This window comes from Octopus bimaculoides, chromosome 24 (assembly GCF_046866305.1).
Source record: "Octopus bimaculoides isolate indiv1 chromosome 24, ASM4686630v1, whole genome shotgun sequence".
NCBI classification, from domain to species: domain Eukaryota; kingdom Metazoa; phylum Mollusca; class Cephalopoda; order Octopoda; family Octopodidae; genus Octopus; species Octopus bimaculoides.
Genome location: NC_142951.1, coordinates 35379602 through 35398738, shown reverse-complemented (window position 1 = coordinate 35398738; position 19137 = coordinate 35379602). Strand labels below are relative to the sequence as shown.

Genomic DNA, 19137 nt, shown 5'->3' with positions numbered 1-19137 from the left:
GCCTCGTTTTCATTCGAACGCCTTTCAAACCTCCTTCTGCGCATGTGCAGCCAGTGCTTTACTCTTTGACGTCAACCTTTTAATGTCTTAACAATTGGCCAGCATTTCATCACTGAACAGATCTAATCAGACCAAAATATGTTTAGAGTTGCTTTTGGTACAAAAAAAAAATTTTTTTTTTTACAGAATTTACCGTACACTGAAAGGTAACAGGTAGGCTGCGCGCACACGACTTCGGGTTAAAACGAAAGATTGTCCTATATTAATATATTTGATACTACAGTAAATGCTAAGACTACAGAACCCCCGACCCCCTTAGGCCATGAATGACCATAGGATTGCACCTAGAAAGTTCCCTTCCGAGGCGCAAGTCGCCCATGCATACCAATCTCCCCTCTCTATCGGCATTCTCCAAGATAAAGACAAAGGGGCCGATACAGCTTGGCACCTGTGACATTGAATCTCATTTCTAAAGCTGATTGAACTGGAGCAACGTGAAATAAAGTGTCTTGCTCAAGAACACAACACACAGCCCGGTCCGGGAACTGAATTCACTTTCTCATGATTGTGAGCCCGACCTTCACATAAATGTTAACACTAATTTATTTTTGGTATGGTTGGACTGTCTCATTAATAAATCTGATTAGTTAATATATACTTTCTTTGTATTTACATATTTTTCGGTTAATGTTTACAACTTGACCTGGAAACGAAAATCAGTGCAACAAGTGTAAGAAAATGTGTAGGAAACGAATATGAAAAAAAAAGAAAAAGAAAAATGCGTGCGAGCAGCGGAAGGGTGGGGGGAGGAAAATTCACAAGATCTGAGTTTTTCCTTCATAACTTTTAGGAAAATGGGGGTTTTTTCAATGAAATTTTATATAGATACAGGATCTTTTTATACAATAACTATATATTCTTTACATGTTTCTTTAAGTTTATGTGGGATCTAGTTCAAAACGGGGGCGCCAGTATTTTCTTAACGAAACACTTTGAAACTTGGGACACTGGTAGAATGTGTCATATAAAACATCTTTTTCTCTTAGTCTTCTTAAGAAAAATTATTATATTGCAACTTATTTCATGTTAAAGTTGTCGTATTTCTGTAATTTCAACCAATGACTGACGTCCATTCAGCCGAATACAGTAAGTGCTGACTATGTAAACAAACGATTCTCAAACGGTTCTGGCGGTGATAAAATTATTATTTCCTTGTCAAAAAATGGCTGAAGCATATTGGCAGTAGCTAATAAACCTTTCTATTATAGGCACAAGGACTGGTTTTTGAGGCAAGGGTTAGGGCAAATGTTGTACACATACAGTTCAGGCAGATGTTAACGAAATTATATTAAAAATAAAACGAAGGAAAACGAACACACGTGTGTTGCCTCTCTGCAAAATGTCAGAAGTAATGGAGATTAAATACGCTTTACACCGCTTAAACCGCCAAAGGAGTAAGTATAAACAGCTGAATACTTGTTCTATAACACAAAATAGATAAATATACGAAGTTTGAAAGTCTTTCCGTACCAAAAACACTACATAAAACATAAATGAAAACTGGTGCCCCCATTTTGAACTAGATCCTTTATGTGTTTGTTAAATTCAACGATAGAAATTTTATTATTTTGTTTCTAAAGTTCTTGCTTTTGTACAAGCTCTACTGACAAGAGAAGTTATTTTACTGACAAATCAGTTTTAAAATTCATAGTAAATATTTCCTGTAGTAATAACATTTCAGTAAATATATTTGCCTTGTCGGGATGATAGCTGTCATAATTGACTGTGATACGTGGTTATCACCCGAAACAAAAATATGTGAAAATCAAACCTGAACATCTTGCTGATTTCGGGTTTCTTTGAAGACACTGTCATTACTTTTTCTATAGATACAAATAATAATGATTCAGATATATGTTTAATAATGTTTTTTTTTTAAAGTATAAAATATATATTTAACGAGAATATTGTTAGTAGTAATTCCACTAAGTTATTGTGCAGGTGAGGAAACCTCCCTACAGTTAACTTTTAACCACTGGGTGCACGTGTTCTTTACTTTCGCCTTTGTCTTCTAGTTGTCGACCTTTTTTTCGTCGTTTTAAATTGGTTTATACTGTTAAGAATATTGAAGCAATGTAGTTTAATTGAAGTAATGTGTGATAGTTGTTAAAAGGGTTCTGGAAAGCCATAAGTTGGAAATAAAAGGGGTGAAAACAAAAAAAACAAAAAAAATTGGTAAGTTAAAACAAAATTGCTTTTGGAGTCCACCACCATCTGAATGGAATTGGAGGAGGGTCCTCTCAGAATTCAAGGAGTTTTGAGCTGCTGCTTTTTTTCTTTAGGGAGGTGCCTAGCAGATAGGCATGGGCCTCTCCTTGGTTCTTCAGGCTTCTGGAGTGATATACCAGCAAAACATCCCTCTCGGAGGCCCTAAAGAGTAGTAGTAGTTTAATTTCAGGCCATCCCTTATAAAACCAGTTTCTGAACAGAGATATACCACCCATGGTATTCCCATTATTTTTCAGGCATAAAATAGCTTGAACTACATTATTCAAAGTGTCCTTTCTTTTATTTAAGATGACAGAGAGTGATTTGAGGGAGATTTCTTGCAGGTCTATGATAGGTATGGTGTGTTGGTCATGGTTTATTAATTAATTGGGTGGAGGCGCAATGGCCCAGTGGTTAGGGCAGTGGACTCGCGGTTTCGATTCCCAGACCGGGCGTTGTGAATGTTTATTGAGCGAAATCACCTAAAGCTCCACGAGGCTCCGGCAGGGGATGGTGGCGAATCCTGCTGTACCCTTTCACCACAACTTTCTCTCACTCTTCCTGTTTCTGTTGTGCCTGTAATTCAAAGGGTCAGCCTTGTCACACCGTGTCACGCTGAATATCCCCGAGAACTACGTTAAGGGTACACGTGTTTGTGGAGTGCTCAGCCACTTGCACGTTAATTTCACGAGCAGGCTGTTCCGTTGATCGGATCAACTGGAACCCTCGACGTCGTAAGCGACGGAGTGCCAACAACAACAATTATTTAATTGGATAGAATTGATGTTAATTGCTACTTTCTCTTTATGTCTGCCTCACAATCTCACATATCTACCAAACCTCCTCCACCATCCCTGCCCAGAGCCACTCCTATATTTCTCGCCTGCTCAGTCACCTCTTCCCCATCTCCCTTCACACTTTTATATGACAGCCCCTTCTATTGCATCTGGCTCACTCACCCTGTCCCACATTTATTCACTCCCCCTCCACTCCACTGTACCTTGTGGGCATGTCCCAACACATCTCCATCACCATCTTTCTGCCTGTCTGTCTTCCTATCTATCTCCCTTGCCCCACCTCTCTCTTTTCTCTCTCCTCTCCTTTCCAACTGAGGGGTGGCCATGTAGTTCCTCTATAGTAAGATACTTATTCTTTATCCTTACTTTAATCTCCCAACAGGTACAAAGCCACTCCATCAATACTACTTCTCTTCCCTCTTAAGGGGGTCTTTGTCTTGCAATTAGTTGGTGACCCCACTGATGCTGTTGCCAGGGATACATAAAAAGCACCCAGTCCACTCTAGAAAGTGGTTGCATCCATCTATAGAAACCATTCCAAAAGAGACAAGAGAACCACCTGGCAAAGTCCTCTGGCTTGCCAGCTCCTGTCAAACAGTTCAACCCATGCCAGCATGGAAAACAGACATTGAATGAGGAGGATGCCATGCGTTTGCACCTTCACTGGATACAGTTATGCATTGGTAAATGATAAGGGCATCTCAGCATAGAAAAACTGCCTCAAAAGCCTCTGTCTCACCCATGTGGCATGGAAAAGCGGACATTAACATGATGATGATGATGATAATTGACTTAAAAAGCCATGAAATAAATTTATTTAACAAAAATCATTTCATATAATTGTTGATGAGAGGAGCCCTGAAGCGTTCATTGTGATTATTGAAGAACAGGTTTTGCTCAAAGCACCATTGTTTGGTTAGACTCTGTAGACAGTTTAGAATAACTTCACATTAAGTGAGCCAAACATTTTTTTTTTAATATTTAATTAAAATTTCAATCTTTAGTTTTAATGATTTTGCAATGAGAAGTCAAATAAGATTGAAATACATCTAGGTTTATCCCTACCAAACATCACCCTTATTCTTCATTGAATGTCTCCAATTTAGACTTCAAACTTTTCTTCCATGCATTGTTTCCTATTTTTCCTTTTTTTAATCTGAATTAATCGTTAGCCCTTTTCAAACCAACCCTAACCCTAACCCTAACCCTTTTCAAACCAACCCATCCTGGGACCACTTTTCATTCTATTATACGACACTCATCATCATTCTTTAACAATCCTTGTCAATTTTTCCATTTCCTGTAATTCTCCAGAAATAATGGAAATTTGTAATGATGTGATAAAATCTGGTGTTCTGCAGATAAAAGCATTTGTAGAAAGTTAATGCATCCCTATTTTTTTGGATATATTTACTAAATCTTTGATAATGATGGTTTTATGTTGAATTTTAATCTCATCAGGGTTTTTTTTTTTTTTTTTTTTTCACAAAGGAATACACTTAGAGAAGAATATTTCTTAATCCAGTTGGATTTTGTTAAGCAAACAAACTGCAATTCCAATTAAGCCAAAAGCGAAAACGATTTTGATTTTTTTAAATATGGAACTAAGCAAATTCGTAAGTATATTTATTTTTCTTTCTTTCTATCAATGACTTATGGCAACATTTTCAAACTGATTTTACTTTGTTTTCTTCTTTTCAATGTTTATTCTGCTTTGGATGTATTTCTTTGTAGATTTAATCAATTGTTAATAATAACGATAATCTTTTCTACTACAGGCACAAGGCCTGAAACTCGATGGAGAGGGTTAGGGTGGGGGCCTAGTTGATTACATCAACTCCAGTGCTCAACTGGTATTTATTTTATCAGTGCTGAAAGGATAAAAGGAAAAGTAGACCCCGGCAGAATTTGAACTGAGAACACAAACACAGATGAAATGCCGCTAAGTATTTTGCCTGGCATGTTAATAATTCTGCCAGCTCACCACCTTCAATAATAATAAATGCCCTGATTTAGTACCAGGTAGTGAGTCTCATGGCTTCTGATCTTAAATCATTGGAAGTGTTATCATGTCCATGTTTTGTCTTGGTATAAAAGATTCTGCTCAATACCACAGCTCTGCTTGTCAGTTGTTTGACCTTAACCAGTTGAACAAGTCCCTTGGTGGCTGATGATATGTGCATCTTTGATCACGAGCAGAAGTAGTGGGGGAGCATCATAGCCATGTGTTGAGAGGAATTCTTTGGGATTTGAATAATTCACTTCTGGAAACATAGGTTTTTTTGTTCATCATCCTTGAACGGCCCTTATTCAAGGACTGTTTGAGCAGGATGGGCTACTTGACCTGATGAAAATTTCAACTGGCCCCCACCTGCAAGGTCATTTCCTTTTTTTATCTTGATATGAGGTCACTGTGTTGTGCACACATGGTTGTGATCTATGTACCCTTATCAGATGGGTAGTCATGATGGGTGTAATGGGTTTTTGTATAATTGTACCCCAGTGTCACTCTGATGGCATTTGCTGATCCCTCACCCCAAAATAATAACAATGGTTTAAAATTTTGGCACAAGTCCAGTGACCTGATAGGGAAGGGGCCAATCAGTACCGTCAAATGCAGTACTTGACTGGTTCTATTTTTTTATTGACTTGGAAAGGATGAAACGTCAAAGTTGGCCTTGGTGAGATTTGAGCTCAGAACATTAAGAGATTTTACTAAGTACCACAAGGTATTTTATCAGCTGCTCTAATGATACTGTCATCCACCAAATAATAATAAAAAGGATAATCCTTTCTATAGGTAAAAGGCTTGAAATTTTGAGGGAGGGGGGGGGACTAGTTGATTACATCAACCCCAGTGTGTAACTGGTACTTATTTCATTGACCCTGAAAGGATGAAAGGTAAAGTTGACTTCAGTGGAATTTGAACTCAAAATGTGAAGATGGACGAAATAAGAGTATTATTTTGAATATTTTCATGTTTTGACTTTGTAAAACCTTATAAACCTGCTTCCATCCTATTTTGGATGTTTGGATTTAAAATTTTAAAATCTTTTCATTATTTTTCCAGAAACCAAGGACGTATTCATACAGCTCCTTAACTTCCTTGAAACCAAACACAATGGTTAATATCTATGGCATTGTGAAATTTTTTAAGTTGCCCTTTAAAACGAAGGGAACTGGTAAGGCCATTGTCATTTTTTTCATGTGATTAATCCTTTATTATAACACTGACAGCTACTTATTCTTTAACTGTTATTAATTAAAAACAGCTCTCTATTTAATCCTTTCTATATCTCTTAATTTCTTGAGTGATCATTTGTTTACTGATGTTTGGCCATACTGGGGCACCATCTTCAAAGGTTTTAATTGAGCAACAATCAACACACTCTCTTCCAGGTTATCTCTATTCCTACCCAACCCCTTCTCTTGTCTTTAAAAAAGTTTATTCCCCTTGTGTTCTTCGTGTTTATTGCTCCTCTGCATCTGTTACATGCAATGTCTACTCCTCTGTTAATCTTCCTGTGACTTCCCTCTTGTGTGTTCACAGTTTCTGTTGGGTACACCATACGGAATTTCTGCTTATACCTTTCCTACATATCAAGCTGGGGCCAGTTACCTGAAGTGGGTAGGGTCCTGTCTGTTTTCCAGCTCATTACACTTTGATCTTTGCCTTAGTTAACTTTGAGGTGTTTTGATTCCAGGTTTTCTTTCTTCACCTGGAATTTCTTTCTTGATTCTGCTGCAGATTCAGCTAAAGAAAAAAAAAAAAAGAGCTTAACAACCTAAAGCTATTCCCTTGGGATTATAGTCTTAAACTCTTCTGTTATGGCCTGAAGGACTTTAATGAATAAGAAGGGACTGAGAACTGAGCCCTGGTGAACTTGTACTTGCACATTAAATTTATCACTCTATCACTATACTCATGGATTCTCTCCTTACTGACAACCCCTATCCATGGTTCATATGGCTCTCACACACATTTTTGTTTTTTTCATCATCATCATTGTTAAATGTCCACCTTCCATGCTGGCATGGGTTGGACGGTTTGACAGGAGCTGACCAGGCAGAAACCTGCACTAGACTTCTGTGACTGTTTTTGCAGGATTTTTACAGCTGGATGCCCTTCCTAACACCAACCACTCAGCAGAGTGGACTCAGTGCTTTTTACATGGCACAAGCACAGGCAAGGTCAGTTTTGGCAAGGTTTTCACAGCTGGATGCCCTTCCAAATATGCCAACCACTTTACAATGCGGACTGGATACTTTTTAAGTGGCGCCTGCACTGAGAGGGTCACAAAGTACCTTGCAAGACAAAAAAAGCTTGTGAGAGGGAAAGGGGAGGCACTGGAGGAGGAAGTGATCTTGTGTCAGATGATGAAAGGTGAGAGGGAGAGAGAGAGAGAGACAGAAACAGGTGTCTTGTTGTAGAGGAGGTACAAGGTTACCTGGCCGGAGGAAAAGAGAGTGTGAAATCAGGATGCTTTTTGAGAAATACAAATAATTTCAATAGTTTGTCTCTATTTTTCAGACTTTATGATGATCGTGACAATAGTGGATGAGTCCATAATTCATACTGATCAAAAGTTAAAATGCTTACTATTTTCATACGAGGAAAGGTGTTTACCAGAAATGAAAATTGGTAGCATTATTAGATTCCATAGATTACGAGTAAATATTCAAATCTTGTTTTTCTTTTTTTTTTCCATAAATACTTTTGTTTCATTTTTTTCATTTTATGAGAACCTACCAGTTGCTGAGACCATTGCTAAAAGTTTCGACGGTAGTGATGGATAGCTGGAGCAAACCCCTCAAGAAGTAAGACGTGATAGAGGTAGTAGCCATCTATCTGCCCTATTTATGTTGAGGAAAGATAGAATGGTTACTACTGGAATGTCTTTGACCATTGGTCTGCTGAGTCAAGACTGACCAACGGCCAAACAATGACTGTTATTATTAGACAGATCTCTACAGTTGCCTGTTTGGGCCGCTTGATTTTAAAGAGGTTATCACATAAGGGAGACTACTTTGATAACCTGCAGCACATTAGAGTTGACCAAAGAAGAGAATCCGATTCCTGATGGATGGCACTTACTCTCAGAGTTGTCAAAATGAACTGGTTAACAGTCATTGAAAGTGTTTTGAAGCTTTTGCTAGATTTATCACTAGATACACATGTTTTACGAAATTTATCTCCACTCATCTGACAAAAATGAACTGTACATGGAATTGAAAAGGCTAGCTTTATTACATTCTGTGTCATGCTGCATCTCTCCAAAAACTATGTTAAGGCTACATGTGTCTGTGGACTGCTGTGTCACATGTACATTAATTCCACCAGCAAGCTGTTCCATTGATCAAATAAACTGGAATACTCATTGTTGTAACTGATGGAATGCCAAAGAAGAAAGATCACACACACACACACACACACACACACATACGTTTTAGTTATGGATATAGAAACTGAAAATGTCATCTCCTTTACAACACTGAAACTATAAATGTGATTAGTTCTTTAACAAATTGTCTAAATTGTGGTTTCTGTTTCTAGATTAATCTCTATAATGGGGAATTGCAAGGAAAGAGTGGAAAAGGCTTCTCGTGGCTGGTTATTGATAATCAAGGTGATGGTTCCATGATAACTAAAGCTTCCAGGGTAAATTATACATTCTCAGATGCTGACAGGAGGAAGGTGAGAACATTACTGTGCTAGAGATTATTCTCATTAGTTTTGCTATTTTTTAAGACAGATTATTTTCGAGATGTTTGAACCTAAGTTATCATATCACTATTAAAAAGAAGATTAATTTACCATGCATATCTATCCATATTGGTATAATTGATCTGGGATAAATTTGATTGAATATTCTCTTTATCATCATCATACGTTTGTTTTCCTTGTTAGCATGGGTTGGATGGTTTGACCAGAGCTGGCAAGGCCAAGAACCATACCAGTCATCTGTTTCAGCATGGTTTCTACAGCTGGATGCTCTTCCTGATGCCAACCACTTTGCAGGGTGTACATGGTGCTTTTTATGTGGCACCAGCACTGACAGGGTCACCAAGTAACTTGCAAATGTAAAAACCCCATCAACTGGGAGGAGGGAGTAGTAGTGACAGCAGTGGTGGCCTTGTGCCAGTTGATGAAAGATTAGGGGTATCGAAGGACAGGGGTAGATGTCTTGCTGTAAAGTTGAAAAAGAATGGAGGGGGAGTTATGTTTTCTTTTCAACCCCATCATCGAGCATGTTCCAGTTATTTCATCCCAAGTTTTTCTGAAATGCAAGTTTGCTCCCACCTGCCATTTGTTTCGAACACTTTTTCCTTGAGCATCATTATTATTATGAATTATATTTTCTCATCATACGAAATCCGGTGTTGCAGGTATTTTACTAATCTTTCTCATACACTGACTTCTTCAGCTTTCCTCCTCTTCTCTCCTAACATATAGCATCATGTGGAAAGGGAATTCTTTGACCTCTTCTTGGAGTGATGCAGTTCTATAAACCCCTTTTTCTCTTACATTGAAGACGACTACACTCTTCAACACTAATTTGTAGAACTTTGTGAGAAAGGGAACTTTAAGTGAAAGAATATCTCTAAGATGTGTTAAGAAGGAAATCTTTAAGTGTAAATGACATATAAAAAAAATTAGGGGTATGCTTCTATTTGAGTAAAATGCTGTTTGTTTTTGTCTTTTGTAGGTCGCAAGATTGTTTCATATTAAACAGCAAAAGCAAGAACTTAGGTGCCAAAATTTGGTAAAACTTGAACAGCTCCAAGAAGGAATATATTTCGATTTCCTCTGCCAAGTAAGTTGATTTGTTCATTTTGAGTTGTTGTTGTTGTTTTTTTTCTGGAATTTAATACAATTTTTCAACAAAAGGTGATTTTTTTTTTTTTCACTTGTTAAACTTGGAATTCTGTTTGACTCAATCAATCTAACTGAAAGTTTGAAGTCATCATCATCATTTAATGTCTATTTTTCATGCTGATAGGACCTGACGGATCTAGAGTTGTATCATGCTCCAATTGTCTGGATGCCCTTTCTAATGCCAACCACTTGTGCACTGGGTGTGTTGTTTTGTGGCATCAGCACCAATGAGGTTGCCATGCAGCTAGCAAGAGGAAGATCCCCTTTAACTGGAGCTAAAAAAAAAACTTCTAATGAGGAAAACTCCTGTCCCCCACTTAATGATTGAGTTACAGAAGACAATTTTTGAAATTTTGAATAATTAAAAATTGACTGGAGGTATGCTTACTGTGCAGTACAACAAAGGTTGCCACAGCACCTGTTCGACCCTCTCGCCAGCACTCCACTCTCTCACCCATCACAACACAAGAGTCTTAAGGGAACACATTGGTGACACACATACCCCCCCCCCCCCCAACACACTACCTGTTCTCCCTCCTCCACCATCAGCCATTTGGTATTGACATCTATTATTCACTATCACCATTTAATCACCTCTTGTCATCCCGTAAACTATTAATGTCTGTTTTCCATGCTGGCATGGGTCGGATGGTTTAATGGGATCTGACAAACCAGTGAACTGCATCAAACACCACTGTTTTGGCATAGTTTTTACAGCTGAATGCCTCTCCCAATGCCAACAGCTTTACAGAGTGGAGTGGGTACTCTTTACCTGGCACCAACACTACTGACAGAGGTCACCAAGTGACTTATAAGTCAACTGAGGTGGGGAGAGAAGAGGTGGTTTTGTACAATGGAACTGGAACAGATACCTTGCTGTGGAGGGGGTTACGTGGTTACCTCAGTTGGAAAGGAGAGACGATGTCTCGGCATGCACCCTCAAGTTACACACAGGTAAATATAAGAGAAGCAGAATGGATGGGTAGTATGTCAATGGTTATCAGAAAAATATAACCTCATAACTTCACTGAGGTGTATGGAATCGTAGAGAGACAATGAACTTGGCTGTAAGTCTTTTGAATTGCATTCAGGTAGAATTGAATTTATTCAGTTTTATTAATTATTGTTTTCAATGGAATATTAATTGTTGTTTTGAAACTACTTTAGGTTGTGGCTGTCTCTGTTGTAGAACTCAATGTTTGCTATTTACTTCAAGTCTGGGATGGCACCCATTCTTCATGGTGAGTAAAGCAACTTTTTTTTCTGTTGTCTTTCAGCAAAACTTTTTTTTTTCCTTTTTTCACTGCATTCAATCAGATTTCGTCTTCCTCATATCGTAAGAAGACAGGGAACTGGCAGAGTCGTAAGCATGTCGGACAAAATGCTTTGTGGCATTTTTTCCACTTCTTTACATTCTGAGTTCAAGTCCCACCAAGGTCAACTTTTCCTTTCATTCTTTTGGGAGAAGGAAGGGGGAGGTCAATAAAATAGAGTACCAGTCATACACCGGGGTTGATGTAATTGACTTGCCTCCTCTCAAAGTGATAGACTGGCATGTCCTGTTCAAGAAGAATGCTGTGATATCAGTCACTTATTCACCATGGGAACTGGCCTTAGGAGTCAGTCCTAGGGTTCAAGGGGGAAAATAAAGTAAAAACTCTTGTAATAAAGATGCTGTGGAAGGTTTTCTTCGAATGAGTCTGTAAGTTAGGATTTCAATTCACAGTTGGAACCGTTTCGCATAGATTAATCAATACAAATTAAGAGAACAACTTGTGACACCCCCACCCACCCAAGTAACCATTATTTCTTTGTCGACAAGTCAGTTGATCAGGGTTCATCAAGAGCCTATGTTTCCACAAATTAGAGTTTTGGTAATTTTTAAAACTTGAAAAGCAAAGTGAAAAACGGAACACATGACTAATAATATTTTGAAAAAAAGGTAGAATGGCATTCAGGATAGGCATTGGCTTAGCTGTGTGGTCAAGAAGCTTGTTTTGGAATTATATGTTTAGGAGTTTGGTGGATTGTTGGTAAAAGACTCTTACTAAAAGTGGCACTTGCTTCTGGCTCACTGTGGAATGATGTCCAGACTGTGTGCTCTTTAATAGATTGGGAGATTATTATTATTATCTTGTTCAGAAACCGGCGAGCATTGCCCCCAGTGTAGTTTTGTCTGAACCATGCAACAAAGGAAAAGATGCTAAAATGATGAAGATGATGACGACGACAACACTGCTGCTGCCCTTACATTTGTTTTGTTTAATGTCTTTTTCTGTCAGCATGGCTGAGGTAGGAGTTAACTGAGGCAAACTTTTAAAATCTGGATGGTCTTGTTGCTGTCAGCCCTTACCTGTTTTACAAGTAAGGGATTATCTATAAATCCATTATTCTATTTAAATAGATTAAGGTTCAGGAAAGAAGCAATGTTTCTCTAGTGTTCATCATCATCATCATTGTTGTTTAACATCCGCTTTCCATGCTGGCATGGGTTGGACAGTTTGACAGGAGCCGGCCAAGCAGAAGCCTGCACCAGTCTTCTATGACTGTTCATTCTTAAAATTGATTTCATGTTAATTTGTCAAATATTTCTCTAGAGTTTATAGTTCAAAGGATTTTTTAACTCAGAAATCTTTTTTTATATTTTTCAGCCCACTCTTCACTGTTGAACCAGAAGAGAGGAATCTGACTGTGAAAACTGATATGGAACTGAAGAAAATTGCCAAAGATCGGCTAGTTGATGTCTGTGTCTATGATGACCATTTTGAAAAAGCCGCAACCATAAAGGTTTGTTTTCTCATTAATGCTGTGTTGTTAATTAAATTGATATCTTTTCTATTATAGGCAGAAGGCTTGAAATTTTGGGGAAATTATTACATCAACCCCAGTGCATAACTGGTACTTATTTCATAGATTCCGAAAGGATGAAAGACAAAGTTGACCTCAGTGGAATTTGAACTCAGAACGTAGCAAAGACAGACAAAATGCAGTGATGTGTCTTGTCCAGTGTGCTAATAATTCAGTCATCTTGTTAATTAAATTAATATAGAGTAATATAATTAATAGTGAGAGCAAGTAAAAGTATTAATGGAAAGTCTATAAAGATAGACTCTTAGATGAAGTGTTAATTACACAGATTAAGGATGGTTTATCTTTTTATTTTTTATCTTGTTTCAGTTATTTGACTGGCCATACTGGAGCACTGCTTTGAAAGGGTTTAGATTGACCCTAGTACTTTATTTTTAAATCTGGTACTCATTCTATCAGTATCTTATTCCAAGCCATTAAGTTATGGAGACGTAACCAAATTTAGTCATCATGAGGTAGTGGTGATGGGGAATGAACACACTCACACAATGGGCTTCCACACAGTTTCCATCTATCAAATTCACTTGCAAAGCATTGGTTGGCATGGATTTTGATAAACTGATTATTTTCTATTACAGCCAGGAATGTTTATAAAGTTTTTTAATTTACATTGCTCAAAGCGTAAAGCTCCAGAGTTTGTTAATGCGTCAACTTATGAAAAACTGGAGCTTGTTCTCCATCAAGGAACATCTTATGGTCGAGGTATAAAAATACTTTCTGAAACAGATCCAGAAATAGATGATCTCAAAAAGAGATTAGAGGAATTAACAAAGAATGTGGAAAGAACTGGCACAAGTGTTAAACGAGGTCCTAAGGGTTCCCATTCAAAGGGTGTTAAAAAGAAAAAAGTTGAAACAGGTAAGAATTTATTGGCATCTTTCTGATTTGGTGGGTGCCACTTTTTATTTATGTTTTATTTAGTGTGTTTTCTACCGAAACACTTTCAAACTTCGTATACTTGTATATTTTGTCTTATAGAACAGAGAAAAATTTTTGTATTCGAAGTTATTTCATGTAAAAAATTGTCGTATTTCAGTAATTTCAACCAATCACTGACGTCTATTGAGGTAAAAACTTTAAAAAGATAAAATTTTCTCAATAACACTAAGAGTAAAAGATGTTTTATATGACACATTCTACCAGTGTCCCAAGTTTGGAAGTGTTTCGTTAAGGAAACAAGTGGCGCCTGCCAAAGCAGAAAGATATATATATATATATATATATCACATTTGTCTGTCTCCTGTCAAAGCTCGTTTCTTCAGTGTTCACCACTTCACCTTGTTATGGCTTAACGGCCCTTACTGTTTGTTTTTACTGTTTTGTTCTCACTGTCCTGTTTTTGTTACCACTTTAACCTTCCACAAATCCCAAATTTAATTTAATTTGCTTTGCAGGAACCACTGTTTCAACTAACTTGTGTCTTGTCCCAACATTCGAAACATGGAGTAGATAAAACAGGGGACAACTGATGAAGAGGTTCTTCTTTATGTTGTCTCTCTCGTTTCTCTACTTGTTTCTTTCGTTGTTCAAAAAAATGTTCATTTTCCATGTTTTTGTTTTTTTTATGTTCTCGTTTTTCATTTTGTTCATGTTTTTTTGACATCCTGCACCCATATATGTATATATATGTAGGTATGTACATATATGTATGTTTATATGCATATATATGTTATTTATGTTATTATATGACTGAATGCCATGCATCCATTTCCAAGTAAGTTTATATATATAGATATATCTATCTATATATATATATATATATATATATATATAACGTGAGCGAGTTAGGGGTTGGGGGTACAACCCACTAAGGGATAGTATCTATCCAGTATACTGCTGGGAGGGTACCCAATTATTGCTACACTAGTGCTATACTAGGTGCAATCAATGGGAGCGGGTAAAAGTGGAGGTTTTACCCAAAATTTGTGTAACAATTAGAAAATGGAGGATAATATGCTGAACCCAACTACTTGCAGACGGTGTATCCCGTTGAATTCATTAATTTAATTCATAGCAAAAGTGACAAAAAAAGGAAGAAAAGAAAAAGAATGAAAGAACCAAAGCACAGGTGTCCATGGCAGACTATGTTATTTTGCCAACATGGTTTACATATAGAAGTACAAAGTACATAAGGAATTAGAGGATGAACAGAAGTTTAATCTTACAACTGTTTCGGCCTAGTTTTGGCAGGCCCCATTCTATCCGAATATTCCTTCCTGGAGTGATTATCGGATGACATTTTGAAATGGGGTTACATGCCCGAACCTCTAGGCCTCTTCAGAGATTCACAAAGGGTTACATACAAATGTAGAGCAAGAGGTAAAAACAGAGGTGTGGTAGAGACCAGAAGAAAAACAACAGCAAAAATAAGATAGAAATAAAAATAAAAAATAAAATTGAAATCAAAATATAAATAAAAATAAAAATAAAAATACAAATAAGGGTACAGCAGGAAAAAAATAATAATAGTAATAATAAAGAATACATAAATGAAGGTATAGCATGTGGGACATGCAAGAATATAAAAAAGATATATGTCAAAAAACCCTTAAAAATACAAGGCACCCCAAAAAGCCTACAAACATTATAGATAGGTCGCTATAGGCACTCCAATGCACATCTATATGTGTGGGTTCGTGTGCACAGCCTTACTCGGATGTCCCCTTACTCTCATGTGTGCATATACAAGTTATTATAAGCAAACATTCCACCACATACGTTGTTTGTGGTGTCATGTTCTAGTAGCAATAACAGTGAAGGTGACGATCATCGTCACCTTCACTGTTATTGCTACTAGAACATTAATAACTTGTATAAAATGAACTTCTACATAGAACTTTCCAATATATACAGAAATGACACACACACACTCAACAAAACTTCCTTTCTAAAAAACACTTATAGCTTTCTAGATACGGCTAATAGAGCTGACACCACAAACAACGTATGTGGTGGAATGTTTGCTTATAAAAACTTGTATATGCACACATGAGAGTAAGGGGACATCCGAGTAAGGCTGTGCACACGAACCCACACATATAGATGTGCATTGGAGTGCCTATAGCGACCTATCTATAATGTTTGTAGGCTTTTTGGGGTGCCTTGTATTTTTAAGGGTTTTTTGACATATATCTTTTTTATATTTTTGCATGTCCCACATGCTATACCTTCATTTATGTATTCTTTATTATTACTATTATTATTTTTTTCCTGCTGTACCCATATTTGTATTTTTATTTTTATTTTTATTTATATTTTGATTTCAATTTTATTTTTTATTTTTATTTCTATCTTATTTTTGCTGTTGTTTTTCTTCTGGTCTCTACCACACCTCTGTTTTTACCTCTTGCTCTACATTTGTATGTAACCCTTTGTGAATCTCTGAAGAGGCCTAGAGGTTCGGGCATGTAACCCCATTTCAAAATGTCATCCGATAATCACTCCAGAAAGGAATATTCGGATAGAATGGGGCCTGCCAAAACTAGGCCGAAACAGCTGTAAGATTAAACTTCTGTTCATCCTCTAATTCCTTATGTACTTTGTACTTCTATATGTAAACCATGTTGGCAAAATAACATAGTCTGCCATGGACACCTGTGCTTTGGTTCTTTCATTCTTTTTCTTTTCTTCCTTTTTTTTGTCACTTTTGCTATGAATTAAATTAATGAATTCAACGGGATACACCGTCTGCAAGTAGTTGGGTTCAGCATATTATCCTCCATTTTCTAATTGTTACACACACACACATATATATATATATATATATATATATATATGACTTTCCCCAGACACAATAATATATATATAAATATAGATATAATTGGAAAAATTTGGAGTCAGCAACAAGAAGTACGGTCAGACATTTATTTTCAATCACTACAATTGTTTCTACACAATGTAGTTCTCCAGGTGCGCAGGGAGTCGACTGTTTCCCTTCATCATGAGATCTAGTTGTATTTCCTCAGGTGATATGGAAAGATTGTCTCCATAAGTTCAAAATTTTTCCATTTATTTATTCACACACGACTGAAGCTCAAGCACAAACCTGGAATTACATATACTACTACTACTGGGTAGCACAGGGTGGAGTCTGAAGGTGGATGAGCTTTATACTGTACTCTGCTATGTTCTTAACAGAATATATATATATATCATCATCATCATTTAACGTCCATTATTTATGCTGGCATGAGTTGGATGGTGTGACCAGAGTTGGGGAGCTGCACCAGACTCCAGTCTGATTTGGTATGGTTTCTATTGCTGGATGCCTTTCCTAATGCCAACCACTTTACAGAGTGTACTGGGTGCTTTTACATGGTACTGTATGGACACTTTTCTGTGGCACCACCACAAGTGCTTTAACACCACCTGAAGGATCGATCTTAACTGTTGCAGAGTACAGATCTTCTATATATAGACGTGTGTGTGTGTGTCTGTAAGCCTCTACACATTCTTTTTTTCTCTCCTTGTTTCTTTCTGTGGAAGAGCGTAGGCTCGAAACGTTAAAGACTTTTTCACTTCCCGAGCATTATACTAATACATCTGTTTGTTTTCTACACCACCTGTCTTCGTCTTTTGTTTTTTTGTGAATTCTCCCAATCTATATTTGCATGCAGTCAGTCAGAATACGTTGGAGCTGACGCACTTTGGCCCTTCCTGTAGCCAACCCTCACGTGATGCTAAGCAAGGTAATATTTCTTCATATGTTTTCTTGGAAGATTGGGAATGAAGGACATTGGTTTTGAATGACAGAGACATTCATTTACAACTGTCATGTGATGTGTAGGCAAGGAGACAGTAAAAGACACATGCATAGACATATACACAGGCACACACTCACACACAATGGGCTTTTTTCAGTTTCCATCTACCAAATTCACTCACGAGACCATAGTAGAAGGCAGTTGCCCAACATGCCATGCAGCGGGATTGAACCTGAGGCTATGTGCTTGGGAAACAAACCTCTTATACCATGCAGCTAGCCCTCAGGCATAGGCATGGCTATGTGTTAAGAAGGTTGCTTCCCAACCACATGGCTCTAGGTTCAATCTCGCTGCATTGCATTTGGGCAAACTATCTTTTATAGCCCTGGGTCAACCGGGTTGGACAGTTTGACAAGAGGCTGGTGAGTCTAAGGTCTGCATCGAGCCCCCAATGTCTGCTTTGGGAATAGTTTCTACGGTTGGATGCCCTTCTTAATGTCAACCACTTTACCTGGACCAATTTTTGGCCAAAATATAACCAAGTATGTAGTATATATAGATTTTTTTACATGCAGGTTTTAAGAAATTTACATTATTAAATTATTTATATTTTTGAAGAAGTACATTTTGCTTCTGTTTTTTATAATTGAATATTTTAATATTTCAGGTGAAATTCTTCAATAACATAACCGCATTGGAATTTACATCAGATGCAAATGTTGTGAATAAAGTTAGCAGCTACTTGGAGAGAATTCATTCAGGTGTGGGAAACAGTGAGAAATTGTCACTGGTTGAATGCTGCATCAAATCCTTTAATGGACGTAATTCCGTCTGTTTCGGAATGTTTGATACTGTTATTGCTGCTTGATAGGAAGCAGTGGTTGTTCCATTGTGCCATTAATTAATGAGGATCACCTGAACCCAGAAGAGAACATTTCTAGCTAAAAGAACAGTCAGCTTGCTTTGCAACCATGTGGTTTTTGTTTCAGTCTGAATGCACAGCGCCTTAGGCAAATGTCTTCTTCTATATTCCCAGCCTGATCAATGTCAATAAACGATTCGTTCCCTCTTTCATTTTCCTCATTATAAACACCGACAATTCCTTTATATGACAATGTTCTTCACTTCATTTTTGAATTCTTGGGAGATATTTTGATTGTAGTTGAACAAAATCTCTCTTCAGAAACTGTTTTTTAAAACCAAATGACAGAATTTAGTTTTTTTAATAAAATTTGTTAAGAAATACTAAATCTTACTCATTTGACTTTATTTATCCTATTTTGGTCATTGGACTGTTTAAAAACACACACAAAAAAAAAATCCTTGAATGTTTTCTCAGGAAATGAAATCATTTTAGAATAATTGCTTCTTATAAGACCCTATGCAGGATGTACCTAAGGACTCTATCCCAACCAGCCTCTCAAGAGTAGTGGATGGAGATAGCAGGATTTTATTTAATTTCCTTTGGAAAATTCAGATTTATTGTATATGTGCAAATAAACCAAGGAACAATATCTTCATTAGGTTTTTTCTCATTGAGATGGGAAGAATTAAGAAATTGGGGGTGAAAAAAGAAAAAAGGCTTTGCAGAGAGCAATTTTGTCTTTCATCCTTTTGGTGGGGT

At 37.2% G+C, this 19137-nt stretch overlaps 1 protein-coding gene across 3 annotated transcripts; it reads left to right on the top strand.

Annotated features, from left to right (window-relative positions):
* The first annotated feature begins 8 nt into the window (after positions 1-8).
* On the top strand, positions 9-18763 carry LOC106872871 (protection of telomeres protein 1). Of its 3 annotated transcripts, XM_052976612.2 has the most exons (12): positions 9-157; positions 1269-1454; positions 4557-4681; positions 6136-6247; positions 7597-7736; positions 8620-8760; positions 9773-9880; positions 11110-11183; positions 12594-12729; positions 13389-13668; positions 17427-17498; positions 18181-18763. In XM_052976612.2, exons 3-12 carry the CDS (start codon positions 4664-4666, stop codon positions 18195-18197), a joined length of 1098 nt encoding a protein of 365 aa, XP_052832572.2. In that variant the 5' UTR covers positions 9-157; positions 1269-1454; positions 4557-4663; the 3' UTR covers positions 18198-18763. The 3 variants fall into 3 exon arrangements, with proteins under 3 accessions (XP_052832572.2, XP_052832571.2, XP_052832570.2); XM_052976611.2 differs by lacking the exon at positions 1269-1454 and having other exon boundaries at positions 9-213; XM_052976610.2 differs by lacking the exon at positions 1269-1454 and having other exon boundaries at positions 11-157.
* Positions 18764-19137: the final 374 nt, after the last annotated feature.